The sequence below is a fragment of the Bos taurus genome, chromosome 27 (assembly GCF_002263795.3).
Source record: "Bos taurus isolate L1 Dominette 01449 registration number 42190680 breed Hereford chromosome 27, ARS-UCD2.0, whole genome shotgun sequence".
NCBI lineage: Eukaryota > Metazoa > Chordata > Mammalia > Artiodactyla > Bovidae > Bos > Bos taurus.
This window is the reverse complement of record NC_037354.1, coordinates 19,500,665-19,523,820: the sequence shown is the minus strand read 5'-3', so window position 1 is coordinate 19,523,820 and position 23,156 is coordinate 19,500,665. Positions and strand designations below refer to the sequence as shown.

General features: G+C 41.7%; 1 protein-coding gene across 5 annotated transcripts in view; it reads right to left on the bottom strand.

Annotated features, from left to right (window-relative positions):
- The window catches only part of MTUS1 (microtubule associated scaffold protein 1), a 186,478-nt gene that overhangs the window by 108,496 nt on the left and 54,826 nt on the right, over positions 1–23,156 (bottom strand). For all 5 annotated transcript variants that reach the window (XM_059882221.1, XM_015460846.3, XM_005225980.5 and 2 more), the window contains exons 2-3: positions 13,391–15,633; positions 7,624–7,831 (exon numbers count right to left, since the gene is read on the bottom strand). In XM_059882221.1, the coding sequence (XP_059738204.1) occupies positions 7,624–7,831; positions 13,391–15,484 (2,302 nt within the window). In that variant the 5' untranslated portion in view covers positions 15,485–15,633. The remainder of the gene's footprint in view (positions 1–7,623; positions 7,832–13,390; positions 15,634–23,156) is intronic.

Here is a 23,156-nt window from a genome sequence, read left to right as displayed (position 1 = left end):
GAAATTAAAAGATGTTTGCTCCTTGTAAGAAAAGCTATGACAAACTTAGCATATTAAAAAGTAGAGACATTACTTTGCCTACAAAGGACTGTCTAGTCAAAGCTATGGTTTTTCCAGTAGTCACGTATGGATGTGAGAATTGGATTATAATGAAAGCTGAGCACTGAAGAATGGATGTTTTTGAACTGTAGTGTTGGAGAAGACTCTTGAGAGTCCCTTGGACTGCAAGGAGATCCAACCAGTCCATCCTAAATGAAATCAGTCCTGCATATTCATTGGAAGGACTGATGCTGATGCTGAAGCTCCAATACTTTGGCCACCTGATGGGAAGAACTGACTCATTTGAAAAGACCCTGATGCTGGGGAAGATTGAAGGCAGGAGGAGAAGGGGATGACAGAGGATGAGATGGTTGGATGGCATCACCAGTTCTATGGACATGAGTTTAAGCAAGCTCCAGGAGTTGGTGATGGACAGGGAAGCCTGGCGTACGGCAGTCCATGGGGTCACAAAGAATTGGACACAACTGACTCAACTAAGAGTAAACTCAAAGGATAAAGTCAAGGAAGTACAGGTGAGTCACAACAAAAACAGCAAGTCTTAAGAGAGCAGTAGTTTGACAGAGAAAAAAGAACATCCCACAAACAAGGTTCTCACGATGACTCCAATTACATAGGAGCATAGTGCTTATGGTGATACTGTCAGTACCTGTTCCTGCAAGTAAGTTCACAAGATGCCTGCTGCTTCAGGTGGAGATTAAACCAAAATAGCTTCCTGAGTCACGGGCCTGAGAACACACGCCCCATAGCCAAGGGTGTAGTAAGTCAAAGGCTTAGAAATGTTGCGTGGCTTTCCAGGTACCACAAAGATGAACGAGGGTCTTCACGTGTTCATCAGCAAATGTACTGCCCTGGTTGTGAGTGATCTCACCGTTACTCACAAGAGAATTCCTAATAAGAGCCGAGGCCACAGTAGGGAGCCTCCTGGCTCACTGAAAACCAAGGTCCACAAGCAGAGCTATACTTTGAACACTGAGGTCACAGAGACTCAGAACGGAACACCCTCTTCAATCTGCTACCCCTTCTAAGCCGACAAAAACAAATCAATCAACAAAATCTGCACAAGCTCCCCTGAAAGAAATCACCTAAACTCACAAAAGTGAGCCAGAAAATCTGAAAGACAAAGCCACCCATTCTCCACAGCTGGGGCTCTGAATCTTCACTCTTAACCCCTCGACCTTTTACTCTCTAAGTGGGTCTGTATATGCACACTCTGCACCTCCGTCTCTGTTTCAGAGACTAACGTGCCTGTGCCCTGGAAACATGGGTGCTCCCCTGCCCGGCTGTCACTCACCCTGTCCTTCATCTCTGTACCAGCTCTTTCCCTACAGCTTCTTCACCATCCTTACATTTTTAATGTCTTAACACATACATACACACACACACACACACACACACACACACACACACACACACACCCTTCGAGGTGCTTTCTCAGTCTTTAACCTCTTCAAGTTCAACATGCCCCCAAACTAACCCATTATTTTCTCTCTCTTTTTTTCTGGCCGTATCACAAAGCACCTTAGATCCCAGCCAGGGATCGAACCTGCAGCCCTGCAATGGAAGCATGGAATCTCAACCCCCGGACCGCCAGGGAAGTCTCCCATCACAAGGCCACTCAGACAAGAAAGTTGGGCAGACACTTGGATCATTCACTGCCAGTGGGGCTTACCAGACCCTCTTTCTGCAAAAACATTTTTATTATTTTCACTCTGCTCTCTACTCCCAAACACCAGGGTGACTCTTACAAGTCTGTGCCTAAACTATTAGGACTGATCTGCCTTGACCTTTCTTGGGGCTCACTCATCACTTACCCCAACACATGGCCTGCTCAAAGCATGGCTGACCCCACCTTTTATGTTCCCCAAACACCCCAGGCTCCTCATGAGGCTACATTTGCACCCCTGGGAATGCCAGCAACCTCCCAGGCCTGGAAACCCCCCAGGGGCACATTCCAAGGCCAGCTCAATGTCACCACCCTTCTCCAGTCTTCCCTCTGGCTAAGTTAGTGGTGTTCCCTTTACTGTGGACACACGGTACCTCATACAAGTTTCCAGGCAAGTCAAGCCAGATAACATTTGAACACCTGTTGTGCAATAGGTACACTGTGCTGAGGACTGGAAAGGATAAAAATAACTAAGACCTGGACTGTATCCTTATGGGTGGCATGGAGATGGAAGAAAATTACTATAGCCCAGCACAATAAATGCAGGTTATCACAGAAAACAGGACAGTTCAGCTGGGGTGTGAAGAAGGAAGAGGTGGTGTTCAAATGATTTTCCGTAACCCCTTCCCACCTCACCCTCCAACTAGGGAGTTCATTAATAGGGTGCATAAGTCATGTTTATATTCTCCGAATCTAGCAGACCACCCAGCACAGAGCAGGCATGCCAAACATTTCTTGAATGGACAAATAAGACAGACTGCACGGTGTGTGAGTCACTGCCTGAAGCAATCATCCCCAGAATTACTTGCCAAGTGAGAATGGTGTGAAATGATCAAGAATTCACAGCGATGATGTGAATAAAGAAGAAGAGAGAAGACACTGTCTCTGAGGTGTCTGCAAGGCCCTCCTTGGTTGGCCTCATCCCCAGTCCCTCATACTCACACTCACTCACACACACACACACACACACACACACACACACACACACCCCTAGGACAGCTGCCTGGTTCTCAGACCCTACCCCCACTGCCTTGATCTTCTCACTTGTGTTCCCTCCACCTGATAACCAGATATTTCCCTCTCCTCCCCCAGGTGTCTGCTCAAATATGTCACCTTATTTAAAGACCTAACTTCCTAGCCTGCCCTATTTCCCTCCTTAGCCATTATCATTTTACACACACAATATTTTAACCACTACTTGGTTTTCTGACTAGAATTTAAGCTCCACAAAGGCAAAAATTTGCCTGTTCCATGTACCTGTTCATGCCCGGTGCTTAGAGGAGTTCCCAGGCACTCAGAGGCTTATTGAATGACTGCGCGTGCCCAAGGGGCAGGGGCACAGAGCTGGGGACTCCCAGGCCTGTTTCCTGTCTCCACCAATTATTAGCCATGTCAATTTGGGCAGACTGCTTAAACTTTCCAAATCTCAAAATCCTTATTTGCAGGATGGGAATAATCATGGTATGTATACATCATGAGTTGTGAAAATTAAATTACACATTTAGAAATTATAATCTAAATTATACATTTAGAAAGCTTAGAACAGTTAGCACTCAAAACACCTTACTACTATTATTATTATTTTTTATGGAGAACAACTACTATTATTATTTTTTTATGGAGAAAAACCTTGAGATACATTCTTTAAAATGTGAGTGAGTAAGTGGTTTAATTACATACAAATAAACAACATCTCTATAAGCAACATATTCAAGTTTGCTTTTAGACTGGTTATTAGATGATCTTTTCTGGCTTTCAGTACTTCTGCAAGCGTGACTACATTTCTCATAATTCTGATTGCTATCTCTTCTCAAACTCTTGCCTTGAAAAGGCCGAAACGGTACAGAAGTAAGCTGAGACAATTTTAAAAAACACTCTAGCACTAAATCAACAAGAAGCCAGTTTACAAAAACACCTGAGTGGGAAAGAAGGGAAACCTCGAAGGGTAGGCAAGTCATTACAGGTTTGGGATGTACTCCTGGTCTGAGAGGAATTTATTTTACTAACCCACATTAGATGAATGAACACAAAGGTTTACCCTTTTGAAATGGTCTTTAGTTTTCTTCTGGAGAAAGAGAACCATTTCCTTCATGAGGCCTTGCTTCAGACTCTGGTATGATCAGACGGGTCCCTGAACATCCTTCTTTTCCTCCAAATCCTAAAGCACCTAAGGGCCCTCTGCACACTGCTTACATATCCCTTTGAGCTGCTCTGCGGTTGCTGTAGGAACACACTCTCACCCTTGCCAGGTAGTTAGTTAAAAGGTGCTCCACGGCAGGGGCATACTCTGCTTTATTTCTGTAATCCTGCCTACCTCAGGCTGGCCCCTGGCAGGGCAATTACAAGTGGCTATGAAGGAACACACACAATTATAATCTAAAACCTGGCAAGAACTGGTATTACCTCTGAAAGAGGGTAGCAGGCAGTTTCTGAAGGCACTCGATCTCGAGGTATTTCCTAAGCAGTTGTTTTATTCAACAGCATTAATCTGCAATGCCCACATAAAACCATTTACATCACAGTAAATTGATACAGATTGTGAAGACAACAGACATACCACAGTTTCTAATGTATTCAGCTGAGCCTAAGAACTTTTCCAAAACTCATGGTTAATTTGAAAGTGTTTCTTTCATGAAGAAACATGATAACATGAAGGTGAAGAGCATGGACTCTGAGCCCTGTTACTGGTCAGAATCTGTAACCTCTGTGACGTTCTAGCTGCACAACCTGGAAAATGATTCAACCTCAGTGTGATGGTTTCCTCTTCTGTAAAATGCAGACAAGCCTCATAGACCTATTGTGAGGAGTAAAGGAATTTATAGGTGAGATGATAAAGACAAAGCCTGGAACCTGGTAAGCATGTTAACAAGTGTGAGCTGCTACTATTGGCATTATGATTATTATTAGAAATATTTTTCCTTGCTTATGTCATCTTATTTGAGGGGTTAAAACACATACATACTCCAAAGAAGCAAAGATGACTTGCATATGGTTTGTTATAATCACTAATCTGGTTTCATATGAATTTCCAGATTTAAGTTACTTTTTTATTTCTAGTTTTAATGAGATGTGATTGACATACATCACCGTATAAGTTTAAGGTGTGCAGCGTAATAGTCTGACTTACATGTATTGTGATTACCACAACACCCATCATCTCATATAGATACAATTAAAAAACTTTTTTCCTTGTTAGGAGACTTACTCTCAGGATTTATTCTCTTAGCAACTTTCCTATATATTAATATATAGCAGAGTTAACTACAGTTCTCATGCTGTACATTACAATTCCCAAGTTTTGACAAGTGAAATGGAAAAGTTCCATTGGGTTTAATCCCAAGTCTTCCTCATACTCATTTTATAGCTTCAAGAAAATGGCTATTTCACAGCTCCAGGTCTGGTTTTCTACTTGGTTCTCTGAAAGGATTTATTGAAAACCCCAAGTGGGCTGGAACATTCCTGCTGGTTACCTTTCAGGAGAGCAACTTTGTATGAGCACAGAGAATGTCCATTTGGTTTCAATTTTCAAAGACACAAACACTTCATTGTACGGCAAATGGCAACATGCTCTCAAAGATCCAAAGACACGTTGTTTTGGCTGCTTGATTTTCTGTTCTAACTCTGTGATGATTAAGTTTCCCATTTTCCACGACAAACACCTCTCAATTTACTGTCAGCGTGCAAACAAGTTATGGTTGCTATTAATTTTATTAAAAGATAAACACATTTTAAACATAGCATCACCAAGTTAATCTTCCAACTGTTCAACTCAAATGCAAACCCACAAAATTTCTGGCTACAGTCATTTTTTTGCGTTTATATATGGAAAATTACCAAGTGAGAGATTCCGTTTTTGCCTAATTGAGTTTTTAACTTGGATTGAAAACTCTGAATGCATAACTTAGTTATTAAGCTTATGTACACAGGTTAATAAAAGCTCAAGAAATGTCCTGTCTTTTCATGAAGACTAGGCAGACCTACTTTTCTCTCTTTAAGGCATGGCATTCTGTAGCATACAGTAAAGGGACTTCAAAAATATGTCACTCCTTGGTGGGATCACCTATATAAAAGAATCTCATCTTTTACAATATATTCTGGGTACTGGCCTAATTTGTAGAAATGTGTGTGTTTCAGGTTTTCTGGGATTTGAGCACCACGTGCTAGAATTACACTACGAGCAGCCACTACTCAGAAAATTAGGTGAGCTCCACACTGTCCCTAGAAAGATGAGGACTGCAAAAGCCTGACTGTCTCAAACCCTGTCACTTCACAGAAGCTGGGGGAAGGCACATGACTAGCTCAGGCAGCTCCCTGGGGCCACGGCCCTGCCATAAGGCAGCACTCCTCGCAACAGGCCAGGCTGCCAGCGGCTATGGCCTTCCTGGACGCCAGGCCACCGGGGCCCCTGATGCTTGAACAGGAAAGGGGCTTCCCATCTGCAAATCCGTGAGCCTTGGACGGCAGCAGCAGTGAGGACCAAAGCTTCGATCTCACTTCTGCCCCACTCTCCAGACTGTGGCAACATCCCGAATAAGATTTATTGCTTCTCCCAACGTCTTGAGCGCCTCTTACTGTTGTTCTCCCAGAGTTCCTCTCGGGGTAGAAATGGAAATGCATGCAAAGTCCCCTTCCTCCTCCTGGGTTTGCTCCTCACGACAACCCTCAAGATTTGGATGCACAAGCCCTGATTTATTGGGGCCTGGACCTAAATAAATCACCCTTACAACCTGTCTGCGTGTTATATAAGCTTCTCACGTAACAGCTTCATAATAGGAAGCTCGACAGCTTCATAATAGGATTGGAAAATAAAACCTCAAAATCCTAAGGTGTAGACAGGTAAAGAGAACCCTGGGGATTTCACTGGTTTCGTTAAGTTTCTGCAGAATGTTCTCACATCTGAGGACACAGAAACTTTGGGGCACCTTCTCCCTTAGACCATTCAACAGCAGCCACTATTTTTATAAGGGAACTCACTTCTAAATCTATCTGACATGCCTTTCATTTGCTCAGTGCTATACCTGCTAAAATGAGGGGTGACCCCTGCAGAGTGCTCTCAGTCAACTGGAATGGCCAGCAGGCTTTTTGTCTTCGTCTCTTTGAAAGGGGCTGCCTTCCCCACTTCCTGTTCTGATTTTGTAACACAGAGAAATCCTAACCTCAGCCAAACTTAGGAAGACATTTAAGAGCTGCTCTGGAAGCTCTCAAATTTTATAAATCTGCCTTCACTACTTCTAATATGCAAACCAATATAAACAACCTTTGTATTAGAAAAATGTAACTCTGTAGTCACCTTCATATCCCCGAAGATTTTTAACATATTTATCTGACTGCGTCGGGTCTCAGTTGTGGCGTGTGGGACCTAGTTCCCTGACCAGGGATCAAACCCCGGTCCCCTGCATTGGGAGTGTGGAGTCTTAGCCCCTGGACCACCAGGGACATTCCTCCTAGAAGATTTTATAAAACACCTTTCAGTAAAATTCAAGAAAAACACTAGTCTCTTCATTTTTTGATGAGGGCACATGATGAAAGGAGTGTATCACACAAGTATTATTAAGCACTTCACTGTTTGTAAAGTGAAACAATTCCTGTATGACCAGGGCCTGCTTGTATATGGAGACACGCCTGCTTCTGGAGAGCTTTTATGTCAGCTTATACACATCTCTCTCCGTTCCAACCAGCCTCCAGCGCTGCTCAAGGATCAGAGCTGCGTCTTGGACTTCTTTTTCCACCTTTCCTGTGCAAGATGCTGGACCACAAAAGACGAAACGCTTTAGTGACACAATGCACCAGAGTTCTAGAACCAAAACCCATCTCTCTGAGACAGGTTCCTGATGGGACCAATTTAAATCTGAATCATTTATGAGCTGCTCTAAAGCACAGCTGAATTATTTGACTCTTACCAGAACTGGACACACGCCTGATCCTCTGAGGAGACACGGCCCGATCGCAGGTGAGATTTCTGCTGTCGCTATTCCGCCTCAAACAGGAAACAGAAGGCCCCACTCTGGCTTTCGGACCAGGTGTTTTCCTCAGAATGGAGGGGCTGGGCGTAGCTGGTTTTGTAGCTGGTTTCCCACCTGAGATGCCTGCAGGTTTGGAAGCGGAATCCTGTGGGGAAAAGAGGGAAGACGTCAGGCCAGGTCACACCTCCCACTCCCACACCACCACTTCCCGATGGTGGTAGGTATGGGAAAGAAACAATCTCTGTCTAAACAGATACGCCCGATGGATATTTTTCATTTTTACTATGAAGACATTTCCGCTCTTGATAGTTTACTCTTTGATTCACCATGATCTGCCTTGGGTCCCATCAGGGAAACTGTGCCCAAGGTGACTGGTGTCACAAGTTAAATTCATAGCTTTCAGTCCTTTTCCTAGATTTCCTCTCCACGGTCTCCAGCCCCCATGATGCCATCTTCCATTGGTTTCTCCCACAGAGCTCTTTCCTGGATCCTCTTCTATCCGTCTGGCTATTCCTTCTCTGGGTTCTGTTCTTCTCTGCCTTTAAATGCTGGTCATCGCAAGTGTTCTAAACTTGGCCCTGGAAACTTTCTCACCATATACTCTCCCCAGATGACCTTGTCCACTCTTTCAACCACCACCAAGCCCTCACGTCCGAGTCGGCACTCTCTCCCGAGTTCCCCACATACTTCATTTCTTTCTTCATCTGCCTCACTTAGCATACTTCAGGTGCCTTGACCCAATAATGTTGACAATAATCATATTATTGTTGTTTTTACTAACCAACATACAGCCCTTTTAAAATGAAAAGTAAGTTCAAAATGTACGTATCAATTCATGATCCTAACAACCCTTCAGGGATGCTTTCACCATACTCCATTTCACAGCCGAAGGACATGAAGCAGTTTCTAAAAATCAGGTGAATTTTATCCACCCATCTCAAAACTTAGCTTTTCTCATATTCACCACCACGTGCCCAGACACCCGACCTACACAGTGAAAGCTATCTCTACAAGTCTCCTTTCTTAACTTCTGTATGTTTCTGTATCACCGTTCCAACCACATACACAGAACACAGCAGACAGAGGCATAACCCAACCATCTTCAATTAAGTCAGACATTAAATTTACAAAAATGTGGAACAGTGCCAGTCTCCTCATTAAGTATTTTTGTTTTGGAAAATGCGGTTAGTTTTTAAAATGTTACATTAAAACACAATGGATTTAACTTTATTTCAAATGAATATATATTCTGGAAATGTCTTAGTTTTAATGTTAAATGTCATAAATGCTGACAGTCCAAACTGGGCCAGGAGGCTTCCCTCAGTCTCCTAGATAAAGTCAGCTCTTCTATAAAAGGCCTCTGGGGTGTGGCGGTCCTGCCCTCCCCTTCACTGGTTCCTTACTGCCTGTGGTTCTGCACTCCCAGCTCCAGATATCCTCACTACCCTGTGACCCCTGCGTGACAATGCGCCTTCATCTTGGCACATGTTATTCCTTCCACCCAGAATACCCTTCCAACTCATCCTCGATCTTTAAGCTTCAGCTGGTGATCCATGCGCTCTCCCCCCAGAAGCCTTCCTTCCTGGATCTCTCTCCCCATCACCGCCACCAGCACAGCAGCCATACACACCCCCAACTGACAGCCTGACAGCCCATCTTTCTTTACATTCTAATGCCCGCTGCACTAGACTCTAGGCTTGGCCAGGGGCTGGGTCTTTCCATCTCTATATCCCAACAATCACCACCATATACAGCACACGGTGTGTGTTGGCTGCTCAGTTGTGTCCAGCCCTTTGCGACTCCATGGACTGTAGCCCATCAGGCTCCTCTGCCCATGGGATTTTCCCAGCAAGAATACTGCAGTGGGTTGCCATTCCCTTCTCCCAGGGATCTTCCCAACCCAGGTATGAAACCATGTCTTCTGCACTGGCAGGCAGATTCTTTTACCACTGAGCCACTTGGGAAGCCCCCCAAAGCACACAGTGGGCACCCAATAAATGTACACACAGGAAGTGAGAGCCTGAGGTTTACTCCAAGAACAAATTTCAACACTGTAAGCCATGATTTATATTCTTCCATTACATAAAGAAAAATTGAGCCTCACAGAGGCTGAAACTTGCCTGATGCCTCTTTGCCAATGAATGGATGGAGCTACCATGTGAAACCATGTCAATCTCCAAAATCGGTGCTATGAACCTCTGCGCTGCCTTTCCCCTAGCAGGACCCTTGCTTAGTAAGTCAGAAGTAGATAATTTCCCACAGAATGATATAAAGTCCATGCTGATGACATCCACTACGTGAATTAAAAACTAACTTACATAGGGCAATACTCTAAGAGAACACTGGAAAGCAATGTAAAATTGGCCAAGAAAAGCAAGCAAAGGATAAAAAATCTTCTCCCACCATTGTGAAACTGGCTAAGGTAATCTCCCCAGAGAACAACATTTAAAAAGTAACCCAAACTTCTAACCAACTTACAAAGTAAATCTTTAACAAATCAGATTTGCTCTGCCTTTTAGAGTCAACATTCCTTGAAATTCTGAAAGCCCAGTGTGTGGAGCAGAAAGGGCTAGGATTCAGATCAGGAGACCTGAGTTTGAATCTCAGCTTTTACAACTTACCGGCTGTCTCTGTGTTTTAAGTGACCTCTATGAATCCTTAAACTGTAGCAAGAACTTGCCTGTTGTTACTGGAAAGAGTAAATGATAATGTATAAAGCACCTGAACATTCTGGAAAATTAAATGGCATAATATACGTAAGAGCCTAGAGCAGAGGGTTTCGCACAGTCACTGAAGAAATACGTGTTTCCTTGCTTTTAGATAATTCCCCATTCCTTTCATCAAACACACTATCACCAATACAAAAGCTCTGTAATGCATAGCTACACTCAAATGCATCAAATTAAAATCAAGTTCCTTCTGACATAGAACTTTTATGAAGTTTCAGATAAGCCCTGACTAGCTTCCCTTGCTATGGAGAAGGAAATGGCAACCCACTCCAGTGTTCTTGCCTGGAGAATCCCAGGGACGGGGGAGCCTGGTGGGCTGCCATCTCTGCGGTCGCACAGAGTCGGACACGACTGAAGCAACTTAGCAGTGGCAGCAGCAGCAGCCTCCCTTGTGGCTGAGATAGTAAAGAACACGTCTGCAATGCAAGAGTCCAGGGACCGATCCCTGGGTCGGGAAGATCTCCTGGAGAAGGGAATGACAATCCACTCCAGTATTCTTGCCTGGAGAATCCCATGGACAGAGGAGCCTGGTGGGCTACAGTCCTTGGGGTCACAGAGTCAGACATGACTGAGAGAATGACACTCACTCAACTCAAACAGCTGTGAAGCTGTAGGCAACCTAAGGATTCCGTAAACTCAAGGACTAATTCTGCCCAGGACCAACAGAGCACAGAGAAAACGCATATCCCTCCAGCACTGTCTCAGCATGGACCCAGGGCAGATCCAGAATCTTTAGGTACTGCCGAAGTGACCAAGAAACACAGGGGTCTGCCTACAACATGAGGCAAAGGCTGATTCATTCAGCTCTCTATAGTAAGTACAAAGCCTGTGGCCAGTGGCCGTTTGGCCAGCTCCTGCCCTGTGACACACAGAAATGTGTAAGCAGTGAATAGGGATATTGGAGAGAACTGCGCATAAAACATTACCATGGGGGGGAAAATGAGTTTGTAGTATTTGTCAGTAAGTAAACATGTCAGTGCTAAAAATATGGAAATTCTACTGCAAAATTTCTAAGATGAAAAGTGCTTCTTCTCCAAGATACACTGGGATCCAGATGATTCTATCACCTTATTTCTATACGACATCATCACGCTGAAAAATAGGATTTCCTTCTGCCTGTGGGAAACAAAATGCTGACTTACATGATGCACGGATCAGAAAAGCTTTTCATTTCAAAATTACACCACCAATTTATAGTCAAAGCAAATGTTATTTAAAGAAACTTTATGCTAGGATTTGGGAGGCAGTTGGTGATCAATGCACAATTAAAAAGTCTCCCATAAATCAAGGAGGAATAATTCTATTGTTTTCATGTATATGTATCTAGAAATAGCAAACTAAGACTGTTTCTTAGCATTACAACAGTGTATTATTTAATTTAGCAAAGTATCAAATTAAAAATTGGATACAATGAGTTTCCTAAGTTTGACTTCAAAAGAAGTTAAAAAAATAAACACCTGGGTTTTGAAATAATGGACAATCTCAGTAGTTCAGGGATCACTGTGGTGTACCATTCTTTCTAAAAGATTTATTATAAAAGCTAAAGCATCTCTAAGCTGACCTAGCTCAAGACTATCTCTAGCAGAACCTAAGAATTCCTGATGTACCATGAAAAGTGAAATTGTTAGTTGCTTAGTCATGTCCGGTTCTTTGTGACCCCATGGACTGCAGCACACCAAGCTTCTCTGTCCATGGGATTCTCCAGGCAAGAATGCTGGAGTGGGTTGCTATGCCCTCCTCCAGGGCATCTTCCCAACCCAGGGATCAAACCCGTGGTCTCCTGTGTTGGCATGCGGATTCCCATCTGAGCCAGTAGGGAAGCCCTGAAAACACTTACAACAGCCTTTCAACACTTCAAGCCATACATGTATCATTCCTTCAGACGGGAGTCCTTCACACAGATGACTCACAGCTGCCTTCCTTCCCTGGCACCTGGCACCCGGCACCCACGTCCACTCTTGACCCACAAGACAGAAGCCCAAGAAAAGCCCTACATGGGCTGAAAACGCATGCCAGTGCCCACTGCCAAAAACAGGACCAAGGACACACACACAGAGTCCAAGACTAGCCTCTGAAATGCTTCTACAACTCCGAAAGCCAGTTTCTTCATGCTCTGGGCAAAAATTACATACATGTTTAATGTCTACGGCTGAGTCCCTTTGCTGTCCACCTGAAACTATCACAATATTGTTAACCACCTATACTCAAATATAAAATTAAAAGTTTAAAATAAATACACATGCTTAATGAAAAATAATCTTTGAACTGCATATGGATTCCTGTTTAAATCGAACACCCAAGTATCTGCCAAGTGCTGTAAAAACATATTGCCTTTTCACCATACGAAATACAGTGGGTTTTCCTTTAGTATCAGGGACCAATGTGTTAGGACAGCAAGAGATCTCAGACAGCTACTAGCCCAATCCTTTCATCCCTGTGTCTCAAAATACTACTTGGCCGAAGTCACATTAGCTGATCAGAGGCAGCATCCCGAATCCTCCTGTTCACCAGAGGGGGCTCCACTGCCCAGAGTGCTTCCTCAGAGCAGCCCAGGAGCTATTTTCATATTAACTCTGTTTACCAGCACTGCTGAGACATTGTTCAACTGTGGTCTGATACAGTTCAAAGTTCATAAAAAATGTTTTTTTTTTTTAATAAATATAAAATCCAACCAGATATCTAACTTCAAACAACTAATTACACGAAAACATTAAAGTAACTTGTCCTTTCAGCTTACTATTAAAAGGAATATTGATGCTCAAAATAAAATACTGAAATTGAGATTTTTTTTAAATATGCATATAACCAATGAACACCCTAAAATGTACTAAAAATTAATGAATAATACTGCAATACCTGAAAGCAAATCTGCACACAGAGTTCAGCAATTTTATTCACTATTAAAGGGGAACCAATTGCTAATCCATCCCGCTGTTTCCACCACCACTTCTGAAGCAGGAAGAAATTTCACTTACCAAAAACAGAGAACCAAAGTCAGAGGTCTCGCTCAGGATTTCCTTTTTTAGCTCCTGTTTTGCCACTGGTGTCCCATTTCCTTCTTCACCCTTCTTTTCAGGGCTAATCCTATCGATGTGGGAAGTAGAGGGCACTTCCAAGCCTTCTGTGCTTTCCATTTTCACAGGGAGCTCATCTTTGATCTGAAAAACTGCAGCCACGGACCCAGTCTCACATGCTGGATTGGAAGAACTTGCTTTGTCAACATCTTCCTGATTTGATTTCATGGCAGATGTTGTTCTTGGATGCTTCTTGTGTGAAGCATTTTTAGAATGAGTTGTAACATGCACAGCCTGGCTCGTAATGAGTTTATTAAATTGCTGCTTATGCGTCTTGTTAATTGGAATTTCTGCTTTGGGGTCTGCATTCAAGTCATATGTTGCTGTTTTGCTTAAACCTGTTGACTGTCTTGAGGAAGACACTGATGAGGGAGATGAGGCACCAGTTAACTGAGGTCTGGGTGCAGCTTTTGATAGAGCAGGGTCCTTGGGCTGCAACATGGGTCTGGATATAACTTTTGCTTTAACGTTCTTGAAGTTTGGTCTTGGGTAACTTATAATTTTGGTTTTTCTAACTTTGCTGCCTAGGGGGCTATTTGCTTTGGTGGTTGATTTTCCTAGGTTAAGTTTTGACACAATCATTGGTGCCGCCTTCAAATTTGGTAAACATCGGAGCTCTCGATTACTCGTCGGCACTTTGCTACATTTCTCCACGCCTTCAACAGGTGAGACAGAAAAGGTTGTATTTATAGGTTCAAGGACTGGCGTGGACATGCAAATTCTGTTATCTGTACTGATGACCATATCATCTGCATTCCAAGTCAGCTCAAGTACTGACGCTTCCTTTTGTCCTGGCGGGCTATTCGGTATCAGTTCTATGGTAAGATTTTGGGTTCCCAAATGCTTTTCATTGGGGGCAGTTGGTGTGTCTTTAGTCCCAGTGACTTGGTGTTTTGGGCCCAGCACTTGGGTTTTGCTTTTATTAACAGCTGGCACCAGTAAAGGGCATTCATCATCTATAAGACAATTGGACACTGTTTCTCTTACATTTTGGCCCATTTCCTTTTGCCCATATGAGCTCTGTGAATGTGTCTCCCTATTTGGTTCATCTTTAGATGGACAAAAGAACTCTTGTAATACAGACCCACTGGGAACATCCATGCCATCAGAAACTTGTGTTAGAGCTTGTATCTCCTTTTCTGTGCCTCGTCTTTGCTGTGCTCCATCTGGGTACTCACTGGCAACCTTTCCTGAAGAACAGTGACACTGATTTTCAGTATCTGGAACAACAACATCAATTTGCATCACCATGTCAGAAAATACTGTGTAAGTTGTGTCCTGGGCCTGTGATGCCGCAGCTTGAGAATTTTCAAAGCTCTCTCGATCACAACTTGTTTCTCTCACATGTATCTTATCAGAATGGGAAGATGGAAGAATGGAACAGGATAAAGATGTATTTATGCTTCTTGTGTTGTTTGGCTGCAGGCTTGCAGTGGTAGGCAAAGACTGACTTTTTCCAGTGGTATCATGTGTTACGAATGTACCGTTAACGTTATCCACTTTTATGTCAAAAGTCTGGTTGAGCAGCAAGGCAGTAGGATTGTCTGTACAGTTCAAATCATCACTGTTAGTTTTCCATACAAAAGTTAGAGATGTCTCAACACTCTGGTTCAACGATCCTAGGGAATGACAACTGCTATGCAAATGTTTGGGTTCCACTGTATTTACAACATGTGCAAAAGATGGACACGTGGAATCCGTGTGCGCCTCCAGTGCCTCCTTACTGATGAAGTTACTTGAGGACTTTTGGTGATCGTGTACTTCAACACACTGAGGGTTTAAAGAAATATTTTCGCCAATGTCCACATCAGAGCCAGTTTCATAATCAACCACCATGCCATCTGGGTTGGCACAATGCCAACTCACATTATTGGTTGAAGCGTTTTGGGTAGGTGGTGATTTTTGTTTGCATCCATATGTGTTTCCATTTTTATCACAGATAAATAAGGACTGCAGTTCATCTTCTGTCTTGCCATCTGAATTATCATCATTCATCCTGAGTATTAACTTTAAACCTCCGCCGTTTTATTTCTTTTTTAACTCCTTTCAAATGAGAGGGAAGGAAAATTTGTCTTCGGTTTTTCAGCACAGTTGAAAGTTTCTCAGTCTAAGATGGCTTTGCAGTTGAAATGGTTTGTTGTTTCCTGGAAGAAACAAAAAGTTTCACATTCAAGTGAACATTAGAAAAATCAACAAGTCATTATTTGATTAATTTCAATTGCCTTATTTTTACATTTAAAACCTGCAACTAAGGACATAGGTAATTAAGATATTAGCTACAGACTCAACCTCTTTTCAAACACACTTTTTCATTTGAGGAAATGGGCAAAACGGAAGACAGAGGCAAGATGCTGTTAAAACTGTCCCCTCCCTAACTCACTGCAGTAGAGAAGGACGCCCAAATCTGACAATAGCTTTTCTTTCTTTTTGGTTGACAGAGTTGACCACTGGTTCTAATTTGCCTAGGATGGTCCCAATTTATGCTTATTGTCCCAACATAATTATAAAGAATGCCCTTTTCACTTTCGGAAGGGCCCCCTACTGTCTCCTTGGAGGGTGATTACCAGATAGACTAGGCAGGCACAGCAAAAAAAGGCTGAATATCGATGAAGACTCAGGGCACCAGCATTTCTCTTTTCCCTGCTTTCAGTGTGAATCTCAAACATACTGCACTTCAAAATTGAAAACAAAAGCCATTGATTCTTCATAGTTAAAGTGGTATTCTATTGGAAGTACCAAAAAATGTTAAACTGAGTTACTGTGTGACACAGCAAATCTACTCTGACATATCTACGAAAAAGAAAAACTTGTGTCCAAAAATTTATACACAATAGTACATGATTTGTAATAGAAACATTATTCACAATAGCCCAAAAGTGAAAGCAAGCCACAGGTCTACTAACTGGTAAACAGATAACAAAATGTTATATATCCATGCAATGAAATATTTTTCAGCAAGAGAAAGGAGTATTGATTGGTACGTGCTACAACATGGAATCAACGTTAAGACTTCAAATATTATAAATAAAAGAAGAGTATAAGCAAAAATTACAAAGTATAAGAAGCCAGTAACAAAAGACTACATATGATGTGACACTATTTCCATGACATGTCCAGAATAGGCAAATCTATAGAAAGCAGATGGGTGGTTCTCTAGGGCTAAGAAGGGGCAAGAGGGAAAAGAATGAGGAGTGGCTGCTAACTGGAGCGTGTTTCTTTTTCAAAGTAATGAACTACAAACGTTAAGACTGTGGTGATGGCCGCAAAGGGCTGTACATACCCTAAAACAATTCAATTGTACACTTTAAAAAAAAAAAAACCGTTAAAAACAACCCATGAAAGCTTTCAAATTCAAGGATTTTGTAAATAACTAAAACCTTATTATGCTTTTGGTTAAACTGAAGTGCTTAAGAAAGGCCCAAATATTTAAGCTAAGACTGCAAATAAGTCACACAGATAGACATTTGTTTGAACTGACTTGCTCATCTTGGTAGGTACTGTCAATTGGGTATCATGGTGCTGTTCTGAAGAAATAAAATATCCATCAGGGAAAACAATGACATTCTGTAACCTAGAAAATTGTAAATTAAGAGTAGATCTCATTTTTCTAACTTTCAATCTTTCCTCTGTATTCAAACATACTTCAGTGACCTAAATACAACCAGGACAATAGGAACAAGGGAAGAACTGAAACGATCAGTATCTCCACTAACAGGGCTCTGTGTTTCCTGCCATGAATGCTGAAACCAGCCTTTACTGGGGGCACGAAGAAAGGCCTCAGTGTTTATCTCAATAGCACTCATGTGCATGCATACCAACACATGCAACCAAGAGACTCTGATCTCAAAATAAGTGCTATATAACTCATATACTAACAGAAATAGAAATAGAATTCTATAGAAAATAAAATTTTCTATACTAATAGAAAATGTAAATATCTTTTTTTCCCCACTGTAATTCCTTAGTTAGAAAATAAATTACTGAAATAATAAATTTGGGGGCAGCACCTTAATAAAAGATTTTATGAAACACAAATTAACATTTTTAATTCTCAAGTATAAAACAGGTTCAAGCTAAATGAAAAGGGAAGTCCGTGTATTCATATTTTAGCTTTGTGTGTGGAGGGGGGGAGGCGGTGATTTCACAAAGCACTAAATATGCTACACCTTTATGCTTCCATGAAGGCCAATACTCATTTAAGAAACCCTGGTATAAGCAGTTGGGAGTGCTAGAAACAGAAGAATTGAACACAAATCATAGAAGTTATTTTTCTGTATAAACAGATTCACTAAAGTCAACTGATGGAGCTTTCACTTCCTGAGCTCCCTCCTCCAAAGTATATAAAATATGATTTAAAAATCGCAAAAGAATAAAGAAAATGGTTTGTATGTCAAAACATCTCAAATTATTTCAAAAAAAAATGTACAGAGGATAATTTACACCACTTTGTTGTTTAGTCACTAAGTCGTGTCCGACCCCATGGACTGTAGCCCCACCAGGCTTCTCTTTCCATGGGATTTCCTAGGCGAGAATTCTGGCTTGGGTAGCCCCTTCTTTCTCCAGGGGATCTTCCAGATCCAGGGACTGAACCTACATCTCCTGCATTGGCAGGCGGATTCTCTACCACTGAGCCACCAGCGAAGCCCTAATTGACAACATGAGTTACACGTCATTCTCTGCTTAGGTTGTTTCTAGTTTTATTATTAAATATTATTTACTTATAAATAACACTGGACTAAATATTTTTGCTGTTTCCACTGTTTGTCACTGTTTCCCCATCTGTTTGCCATGAATTGATGGGAAACAGTGGAAACAGTGACAGACTTTATTTTGGGGGGGCTCCAAAATCACTGCAGATGATGACTGCAGCCATGAAATTAAAAGACCCTTGCTCCTTGGAAGGAAAGCTATGACCAACCTAGATAGCTTATTAAAAAGCAGAGATATTACTTTGCCAACAAAGATCCATCTAATCAAAGCTATGGTTTTTCCAGTATCATGTATGGATGTGAGAGTTGAACCATAAAGAAAGCCGAGAGCCAAAGAATTGATGTTTTGAACTGTGGTGTTGGAGAAGACTCTCGAGGGTCCCTTGGACTGCAAGGAGATCCAACCAGTCAATCCTAAAGGAAATCAGTCCTGAATATTCATTGGAAGGACTAATGCTGAAGCTGAAACTCCAATACTTTGGCTACCTGATGGGAAGAACTGACTCATTAGAAAAGACCCTGATGCTAGGAAAGATTGAAGGCAGGAGGAGAAGCGGATGACAGAGGATGAGATGGTTGGAAGGCATCACCATCTCAATGGACATGAGTTTGGATGGCATCACGACTCAATGGACGTGAATTTGAGTAAACATCGGGAGTTGGTGATGGACAGGGAGGCTGGGGGTGCTGCGGTCCATGGGGTTGCAAAGAGCCAGACACAACTGAGCGACTGAACTGAACTGAAATATTTTTGCCATCTTTGACTACCTGTTATTGCTTCCTTTGGAAAAACTTCCTGAAAAAAACAGCATCACTGAGTCAAAGGATGTGACTTTTTAAGGCTCTTGATATAGTCTGTCAAATCATTAAAAAAAAAAGGCAGATTATTAATAACATACATATTAATATGCATATGTAACCTGAGTTTTCTTTTAAAGCTTGTGCATCTTGCTCAGCATTGTCTCCCAAAAATTTTCCCGTGTTACTGGAATACAAAAATATTTCTAACAGTTGTGAAATTCCACTAAAAGTAAGATTAAATTTTTTAGATTTATAAGTCAGTAGATTGCAAAGACTAATAGGAAAATAAAGAACCCATCAATTCTCACATGACTGTTCAGCACACTTGGGTTTATGATTTTTTGAATTCACAGATACAAAAAAAAAAACAACTCCAACTCAGTGAACAAAGCTATCAAAAAAAAATAAATAAATAAATACCACAGGGAGTTCCCTGGCCGTACAGTGGTTAGGACTGTTATGGCTCTGGGTTCACTTCCTGGTCGAGGAGCTAAGATCCCGGAAGGCATGCAGTGAGGGAAAAAAAAACAACCCACCCCACCTCCCTAAAAAAGAAGCCACAAAGAAATGGATTCAGAAGAAATACTTTAGGAAAATTTTGGTAAGAAATCAATTTACTGAAGTCTTTCCTACTTTAGACTTCCCTGGTGGCTCAGATGGTAAAAGCACCTGCCTATAATGCAGGAGACCTGGGTTCAATCCCTGGGATGGGAAGATCCCCTGGATAAGAAAATGGCAACCCACTCCATGGACAGAGGAGCCTGGTAGGCTACAGTCCATGGGGTCACAAAGAGTCACTGAGCGACTTTACTTCACTTCATTTTTCCTACTTTTAGATAAGAATAGATAAGAGCAGATAAGAGTAAAGAATTAGAGGTACAGAGATGTGAATACCACACGAATTCTGCAGTAAGCTTATCAGCTTCAGGGTTAGTTGGAAGATTAACCTCAACATTCACTGAAGAAAAAAATAGCTTCAAGACATCATCACTACGGAGATAGAGCCCTGGGCAGGATAAAGTTGACCAGCCTTCCCTCAGGAATTTTGTAAAAAAAAAAAAAAAAAAAGGTTAGCCTTGTATTATGGCCAGTTTCACTCCCTTCCTGCCTTAAGAGAAGCACTGACATATACCCACTACCATGTGTGAAACAGACAGCTGGTGGGAAGCTGCTGCAGAGCACAGGGAGCCCAGCTCTGTGATGACCTAGAGGGGTGGGATGGGGTGCAGGTGCAGGAGAGAGGCTCAAGAGGGAGGGGATATACTCATACTTGTATCTCATTCACTTTGACATACAGCAGAAACACAACATTGGAAAACAATTATACTTCAACTTAAAAAAGAATAGGACTTCACTGATGGTCCAGTGGTTAAAGAATCACCTGTCAATGCAGGGGACACAGGTTCAATCCCTGGTCTGGGAAGACTCTACATGCCTTGAGGCAGCAGCTAAGCCCCGGCACCACAACCCCAGAGCCCAAGCCCTAGAGTCCAGGAGCCACAACGGAGGAAGCCTGCACACCCTACAGCTTGTGCTCTGCAGCAAGAGAGTAGCCCCACTCGCTCCATCTAGAGAAAGCCTGTGCATAGCGATGAAGACCCAGCACAGCCAAAAATAAAACAAACAAAAATAAATCTTAAAAAAAAAATAGTACCTAAATTTCTATCACATAGAACTCAGTCTCTGACCTAGTCTCATGTTCTTTGCCTTAATCTCACCTGACACATGAAGAAATGTCTTTATATTTCTATGATTACAATGTGATTTGTAAAGCCTTTCAAGTTACTACCTTGGGAACTTTTTTTTTTTTTTTTTAACTAAAGCAAAATTAAAGATGCTTAAAAAAACAGAGAGAGAAAAGGTTGGACTAAATCATTCTCACCCAAACAGTTAATTTCTCAAGCTGTCTTTCAGTAGCATTATCTACCAGAACAAAGTAGAATGATTAACTTTGCTCTCCTTTCTAAGAGAGCCATCTAGGAAAATAGGGAGATCTTTTTCCGAGAACAATTTGGATGAGAGAGAACAAATCCTCTACTTATTAAGATTTGGGAATATGATAGGGGAGCTCCTCTTGAAAAAAAGATTCAGTTCAGTTCAGTCGCTCAATCGTGTCCGACTCTTTGCGACCCCATGAATCGCAACACAGGGCAATTTCTATAATTATCTGTAAGGTCAAATATTGATAGGTCGTAAAAGAAACGTTCAATGAAAAGCACCACTGGTACAAGATGTGAGCTATTTCAGCATCTTTAGAAAAAAAATAAGGTTGCTCTCTAAATCTTAGCTTAAGAAGAATGGCTATTAGTTCCCCAAAGATAAAAATTCATTATCATATAGTTGAATTCATTATCATTAATACTGGAGGACATTTTAGAGATTCAATTCAAATTTCCTCATTTTACAAATGATGAAACCACTTCTAAGAAATAAACTACAAGGCTGGACCAAATTAGTTCTAATGGCAGTTTACTGTGAGATTACACAATAGTTATATGTTTTCTTTGTCAACTGAACTATAAACCCAGAAGAGGCTAACACATCGGTAGGTATCGTCTACATTTTCCAATGACCCTGCAATGTCGAATCCAATGGTTTGAACTTAATATAGCTAAACTTGAATCCCATATAATTATGAAATACTATGTTTCCACAGGTCACATTGCTTTGCAGCCATAAAGAACTTTACTACTTATTTATGTTAACACAGCATACCAGTTGTTTAATACAAATATGGCTATAATTTACAGCTTTAAATCATAAAATTATGTCAGTCAACTTTTTAAGAACTCACTAATTACAACTGTAGTTCAGTTCTCTGAGCTTTAAAACCCAAAGTATTATCTAATGTTCAACTTACGGTAAAAAAAAAAAAAAAAAGAAAAAAAGACACATGCATTCAAGCCCTGAGTTTAGTAAAGAACATCTTTATATCTAGGAATCAAGTACCAACATACCTACTACTTGCTGGTTTTGTAAGAGCATAACAGTTTTCAGTGAAGCCATTTAAAGGAATGGCTTTTCTTCCTTCTCCAGAAGGAATCTAGAGTTGGTTTAGTAAATTTAAAAATGAAAGCTACGATTAAAAATAATGAAATAATGCCATTTGCAGCAACATGGATGAACCTAGAGAGTATTATACTGAGTGAAGTAAGTCAGACAGAGAAGGAGAAATATCGGATGACATCCCTTATATGTGAAAGATACAAATGAACTTACTTACAAAACAGGGACTTACAGACTTAATGAACTTATGGTTGCCAGGGAGGACGCATAGGGGGAAGGGTTAGTTAGGGAGTTTGGGACAGACACATACACACTGTTACATTTAAAATGGATAACCAACAAGGACCTACTGTGTATTACAGGGAACTCTGCTCAATGTTATGTGGCTGCCTGGATGAGAGGGGAGTTTGTGGGAGAAAGTGTGTGCATGCGCACACTCAGTCGTGTTTGACTCTATGACCCTATGGATTACAGCCCACCAGGCTCCTCTGTTCATGGGATTCTCCAGGCAAGAATACTGGAGTGGGTTGCCATTTCCTCCTCCAGGGGATCTTCCCCATCCAGGGATCAAATCAGCTTCTCTGGTTTCTCCCGCATCACTGGCAAATTCTCTGCCACTGCCTGGGAAGCTCTTGGGGAGAATGAATACGTGCACTTGTGTGAGTGAGTCCCTTCACAGGACTGACCACCTGCAGCTCTCACAACATTCTTTGTTGATCAGCTATACTCAAGTACAAAATAAAAAGTTTTAAAAAAAAATGAAAACAGTAGAAGTTCCACAACAAAACTGAACTTTCAATAATTTAGAAAAGAGATACAAATCAACTGGGCTGCTTGTAAAAAAAAAAGCAGACTGAGTCAGTAGATCACTGGTGGGGCCTGAGAGTCTGCATTTTCTATTCATTTCCCTAGTGATGCTGAAACTTCTGGGCCATGGACCATCCTTGGAGTAGCAGGGATGTAGCAGAGTGCGCTGAGCAAAGACTGCCCACCGAGTCAATCGGATCAATACAGGAACTCGTCGGTCAGAAGCAGTTAGCCTCACATCCAACTTTATAGTTTGTTCTCCAAAACAGACATTTCCTACTTTTGAACCCTTAATTTATGCTTTTGCTCTTTCCTCTCAGCTTCCCAGATGGCACCAGTGGTAA